Source organism: Fringilla coelebs, assembly GCF_963513975.1.
Source record: "Fringilla coelebs genome assembly, chromosome: 29".
Taxonomy (NCBI): domain Eukaryota; kingdom Metazoa; phylum Chordata; class Aves; order Passeriformes; family Fringillidae; genus Fringilla; species Fringilla coelebs.
The window spans coordinates 279,766-286,240 of NC_140055.1; the positions used below are offsets into that span (position 1 = coordinate 279,766).

General features: G+C 58.8%; 1 protein-coding gene across 1 annotated transcript; it reads left to right on the forward strand.

Annotated features, from left to right (window-relative positions):
* The first annotated feature begins 635 nt into the window (after positions 1-635).
* Positions 636-6,475, forward strand: LOC311163972 (uncharacterized protein). The gene is made up of 9 exons (XM_084223190.1): positions 636-768; positions 2,775-3,104; positions 3,405-3,833; positions 4,691-4,819; positions 5,249-5,316; positions 5,568-5,633; positions 5,896-5,964; positions 6,073-6,132; positions 6,209-6,475. Exons 1-9 carry the CDS (start codon positions 696-698, stop codon positions 6,260-6,262), a joined length of 1,278 nt encoding a protein of 425 aa, XP_084079316.1. The 5' UTR covers positions 636-695; the 3' UTR covers positions 6,263-6,475.

Here is a 6,475-nt window from a genome sequence, read left to right on the forward strand (position 1 = left end):
GGGGAGGATTTTGGGGTTGGAACTGGGAGGATTTTTGGGTTGGAATGAGGAGGATTTTGGGCTTGGAACGGGGAGGATTTTGGGGTTGGAACTGGGAGGATTTGGGGTTGTACGGGGAGGATTTGGGACTGGAATGGGGAGGATTTTGGGGTTGGAACTGGGAGGATTTTGGGGCTGGAACAGGGAGTATTTTGGGGTTGGAACAGGGAGAATTTGGGGTTGGAACAGGGAGAATTTGGGGTTGGAACAGGGAGGATTTTGGGGTTGGAAAGTGCATTTTGGGGTCGGAAAGTGCATTTTGGGGTCGGCTATTCCTCCCCAAAGCCCCCGGTGCTGCTGCTGCCGTGCCCGAGCTGGGGACAGCGGAGCCATCGCGATGTCCCCAAGTGTCGCCGGCGCTCGCTGCAAAGGGAAAGCAAAACCCCCCCGAGCCCCGCGCCCCGCCGGGACAACTCAAATTAATTCCCCCGAGCCGCGGGGCTGAGAGCGCCGCAGCCCCGGCGCGTCCCCGTCCCTGGGCCACAGGGGTGGCCGGGGGTGACAGCGCGACCCGACCCCCCCGCGGCAGCAGCAGGAGGAGGAGGAGGAGGAGGAGGAGGAGGAGGAGGAGGAGGAGGAAGGAGCCGCAGGGGCCGGAGCAGAGGAAGTCCCCGCCGGGCTCTCGCAGCCCCGAGGGGTCCCCGCTCCGCTCCCAGATGTCCCCGCCCGGGGGTCGCCGCTGTCCCCCCGCGCTGCTGGCGCTGCTGCTGGGCCTGGCCGGGAGCCGAGGTGAGGAGGGGGCGCGGGGGGGGCCGGGGGGCTGCGGCAGTTCGGGAATTGCGGGGAATGCGGGAATTGCGGGGAATTGGGGGATTGGGGAACAGCCGGAGCGGCGAGAGGGGCTCGGGGGGATGGCGAGGGGCGGGCTGCGGGTTTGGGGGGATTCTCCTCGCTTCTCTCAGCCCCCCCCTGCCCAGGCAGAGCCGAGCCGGGCCGGGCCGTGACGCGGGGTCGGTTCCCCTTCCTGGGCAGCGTTTCGGATGCGAAGTTTGTCCGACAATCGTGACTTCCCTGTCCCGACAGTTCCCCACCCCCAGAGCTGGGACCTTTCCCTCGTCCCAAACTCGGATCCCTCTGCCGGACCAGCACAGCCCCGCTCGTGTTCCCGGGATTTTGGGGCAGCTGGCGGTGACCCAGGGTCTTTTCTGCCCTAAAAGCGGCGATTCCCGCAGGAATTCTGGCACCCGGGGGGGAAATCCCTCCCCGCTCAGTGACCCCGGCTCCCGCTGCCCCAGGGAAGGATTTCCTGCCTCCCCCTGCTCCAGCCCCCGGAATTCCCGAATTCCCCGAGCCCCGGGGTGTCCCCGCACCTGCAGCTCTGCCCGGCAGCTCCGGGAGCGCCCGGGGAGGAATTTCCCGGCGGAAAAAGCCCCGGGATGGGTGGGATTGGGGCCGGGGGCTGGGGAAGGGGCGATCGAGGGGGGCTGGGCTGCGGAGGCGCCCCCAGAGCCGCCCTGACCACACGGAGCCGCAGGAAGCGGCCGCGGCCCTGCGGATGCTCGCGGGTTTTATTTTGGGGGCCTTCGACATCCGGGGCTGCTCCGAGAAGAGAAAGGCAAAAGCGGAGGGGAGAGGGGCAGGGGGCGAAACCCCCTGGGATTGGGGAGGGGGAGAGGGGCAGGGGGCGAAACCCCCTGGGAGTGGGGAGGGGGAGCGGGAGAGGGGGCGAAATCCCCTGGGATTGGGGAGGGGGAGCGGGAGAGGGGGCGAAATCCCCTGGGATTGGGGAGGGGGAGCGGGAGAGGGGGCGAAATCCCCTGGGAGTGGGGAGGGGGAGCGGGAGAGGGGGCGAAATCCCCTGGGAGTGGAGAGGGGGAGCGGGGCAGGGGGCAAAACCCCCTGGGATTGGGGAGGGGGAGCAGGAGAGGGGGCGAAATCCCCTGGGATTGGTGAGGGGGAGAGGGGCAGGGGGTGAAATCCCCTGGGACTGGGGAGGGGGAGCGGGGCAGGGGGCGAAACCCCCTGGGATTGGGGAGGGGGAGAGGGGCAGGGGGCGAAACCCCCTGGGACTGGGGAGGGGGAGCGGGGGCAGGGGGCGTGTGGGGAGAGAGGAGCCCCTGGAGGGGGGAACGGACCTTGAGTGGGCTGGGGAATGGGGAGAGGGGAAATTTGGGATGGGGAATGGACACAGAACCAGTTTGGGATGATGGGGAGAAAATGGAAATTTGGGAATGGGGAATGGGCACAGAACCAGTCTGGGATAAAGGGGAGACAGGGGAAATTTGGGAATGGGGAACGGACCTTGACCAGTTTGGGATAACCGGGAGAGAGGGGAAATTTGGGAATGGGGAATGGGCACAGAACCAGTTTGGGATAAAGGGGAGAAAATGGAAATTTGGAGTGGGGAATGGGCACAGAACCAGTTTGGGATAAGGGGGAGAGAGGGGAAATTTGGGATGGGGAAGGGACACTTGGCCATGCTGGGGTAACGGGGAGAGAGGGGAAGTTTTGGGAATGGGATGGGGAACAGATGCAGAACCAGTTTGGGTTGGTGTGGAGAGAGGGGAATTTTTGGGATGGGGATGGGGAACAGACGCAGAACCAGTCTAGAGTGATGTGGACAGAAGGGAATTTTGGGATGGGGATTGGCAATGGCCCTGGGGCCAGGAGGGGCCTTGGCGGGCGCTGCAGGTGCGGCCCAGGGGCGGCCCCAGCAGTGACCCTGTCCCCTCCAGAGCCTCGGAGCCTCTCCTGGGCTCACAGCCTGACCCGGGGCTCCTGTGGCTCTGGTTTAGGATCCCCGGAATGCCAAAATGCGGCTGCGCCCCGCGCTGTGACCGCGGGAGGATCGCTGTGCCTGGCGCTGGAGGAACCCCCAGAGCACTGGGCAGAGATCGATTGGAGAGTGAAATCTGATTCAGGAACGCAGCAGCGGATCCTGACTGTCACCAGGGATGGAAGTGTCTCCTATCCCAGAGGTTCTTTCCACGGGAGAGCGAAATTCCAGCAGGAAAATCTCTCCCTGTGCATCTCCCCGGTTCACAGAGAGGATAACGGGGTCTATAGGGCCGAGTTCGATAATTCGGGAGCGATTTCATCCTGGTGCTTCCGAGTGTCTGTGTGGGGTGAGCAGCTGGGTCCCTGTGTCCCCTGTCCCCTGTCCTGTGCCCCCCTGTCCCCCTGTCCCCCTGTCCCTGTCCCCCTGTCCCTGTGTCCCCCTGTCCCTGTCCCCCTATCCCCCTGTCCCTGTCCCCCTATCCCCCTGTCCCTGTCCCCCTATCCCCCTGTCCCTGTCCCCCTGTCCCCCTGTCCCCGTGTCCCCCTGTCCCTGTGTCCCCTGTCCCCCTGTCCCTGTCCCCCTGTCCCTGTGTCCCCTGTCTGTGTCCCCCTGTCCCCTGTCCCCTCTCACCCCGCTGTCCCCGCAGAGCCCGTCCCGCAGCCGCAGCTGAAATCCCAACTCCTGCAGCGGGGTCGGGGCTGGTGCCGCCTGGCGCTGCTCTGCTCCAGCCCCGGGAACGTCTCCTACAGCTGGGGCTGCACCGGGGATCCCCCGGGGGAGAGCCGGGAGGAGAGCCCGGAGGAAATCCCGGGGGAAATCCCGGAGGAGAGCCCGGAGGAGACCTCGGGGCAGATCCCGGGGCAGATCCCAGGGGAGATCCTGGAGCAAATCCTGGAACAAATCCCGGAGCAGATCCCGGAGGACACCTCAGGGGAGATCCCAGAGGAGACCCCCGGGAAAATCCCCTCCCGGCTGATCCGGAGGGTCCCCGAGGGCGCCGAACCCCAAATCTGCCTCTGCAACGTCAGCACCCCCGCGGGCTGGAGCGCGGCCCGCGCCCGCCTCACCTGCCCAGGTGAGCTTCCCGCGGGCCCGGGGATCCCGGGGCGGAGCAGGGCGGGTGTTAGGGGACAGAAATGGGGGAAAATCGTGGGAACTTTGGAAAATATCGGGTAAAAATGGAAAATATAGGCTGGAAAATATTAGGTAGAAATCTGCTGGAAAATATTAAGTAAAAACCAAAAATATGGGAAAATATTAGGTAAAACCCGAAAATATGGAAAATATTGGGTAAGAACCTGCTGGAAAATATTAGGTAAAAATCCTGTATATAGAGGTCAATGATATAATTTCTGATTCAATTTTTGTGTGTAATATACATAATTTTAGTGTATGTATTCTATGTAAAATCTATACTTATATATATATATATAAAATCAATTAATATATAAATATATACTTACATATATAATATATACCGATTTATATAATACATTTATTTATATATAAACTTATACTTATTTTTATATAAAATATTATAAAATATACTTATTTTTTATATATCAAACCCATACTTATTTTCTCATATAACACACTTACTTATCTGTAATAAATGGACATTCATCTGTAGAAAATGTACATGTATTTTAATATAAAATAAGTACTTATCTCTAGATATAATTATACTTATTTATTATTATTATTATTATTTATTTTTCATTATTATTATTATTATTATTCTTAAAGCCGCAATTGTTTACAGATAAAACATACAGTTATCTTTATATCTTTAATCCATAATTATTTATAATTTTTAAAATTTGATATAAGGCAAAAATACCATTTTAGAGATCCAGGGAATCCTGGGATGGTTTGGGTGGGAAGGGACCCCAAATCCCAGCCCGGTTCCAGGATTCTGGGATTCTTTTCCAGAAATTTCTGGGAGTTTCAGCCACTGGACCCTGCTGGCCGTGGCCGTGGCCGTGGGTGCGGGGCTGACCCTGCTGCTCCTGGGCTGCTGCTGCTGCTGGAGGAGGAAGAGGAGGAAGAATTCCCGGGAAGGTTTGTCCGGAGTGAGGGGGCAGGATCCCAAATCTGGGGGGTCTGACCCCAAACTGACCACTGGAACCCCAAAATCTGGGAATTCTGACCCAAACTGACCACTGGAACCCCAAAATCTGGGAGTTTTGATCCCACACTGACTTTTGGAACCCCAATTTGGGCATTCCCATCCCAATTGACCCTTGAAACCCCAAAATCTGGGAGTTCTGACCCCACACTGACCTTTGGAACCCCAGTTTGGGAATTCTGACCCTTGGATCCCAAAATCTGGGAGTTCTGACCCCACTCTGACCCTTGGAACCCCAAATTTGGGAACTCTGACCCTTGGATCCCAAAATCTGGGAGTTCTGACCCCACTCTGACCCTTGGAACCCCAAATTTGGGAATTCTGACCCTTGGACCCCAAATTTGGGAATTCTGCCCCCGCAGGGCCCCCCCCGGAGCAGGCTCTGACCATCTACGCCACGGTGGGAGAGAAGAAACCCCGCCAGGAGCCCGTGAGTGCCGGGATTGCCCCTTCCCACCCCAAACCCCGGAATTTTGGGGCCGGGAAAAGCCCCCTGGGGTCACCGGGGCCGAGCCCAGCCCGGTCACTCAGCGTCCGATCATTGCTCGGACACCACCGGGACCCAAACCTGGGCCGGTCCCCGGCCTGGCCGCGCTCCCAGGGGGGAATCCCCTCCGAGTGGGAATTTCGGGACCCCAGAATGATCCTTTTAACCATTCCTGGCTTTTTTTGTGTCCCCAGGCCGGGACGGGCGAGGCCGCCCAGGACGGAGCCACCGTCTACGCCGTGGTCGCTCCCAGGACACTGGTAGGGTCACTCCCGTGGGACCCCCGGGCTGGATCCATATTTTATCCATATTTTATCCATTTTTAATCCATATTTTATCAATTTTTTATCCATTTTTAATCCAATTTTTATCCATTTTTTATCCATTTTTATCCATTTTTATCCATTTTTATCCATTTTTCATCCATTTTAATCCATTTTTTATCCATTTTTTTCCATTTTTTCCCATTTTTTCCCCCAAAATTCCCATTTTCCCGCACCCCCCGCCCTTTCTCCCCGCCAGGAGCACCCCAGGCGCCCGGAGGAGCCCCCGAATTTCACCGTTTACTCCGCGGTGCAGTTCGGCCGCAGGGTGAGGCTGTCCCGCCGTGTCCCCACCCTTGGGGACACCCCACCCCCGTCCCCCCAGGCTCTGGGGTCCCGCTTTTCCCAACGGGAATTTCCCCCCTTTTCCCCGCAGCCTTCCTCCATCAGGAGGAAGAGGCTGGACCGGTCCTTGGTCTCCACCGCCTACTTGGAGGTAAGGGAGGATCCAGGGGGGATTTTGGGATCCAAAATGCCCCAAAATGCCCCAAATCCGGCGCCTTTCCCTGCAGGATAACGGGGGGTACCGGCGCCTGGGATTCCCGGATCCCGCCGGCCGCCCCTGAGACCCCGGGATTCCCGTCCCGCCGGAATTCTGCTCCCGGAGCTCCCGCGGCCGCCGGGAGCCGTGGGACAGAAATATCCGGAAATTCGGGGATTTCCCCCCAAGATTCAACCCCCGGCTGCGCCTCGGGGCGGGGATCTGGGGGTGGAACACTCCGGAAGGGATGGAAAATTCCAGAAGGGATGGAAAATTCTGGAAAGGATGGAAAGCTCCG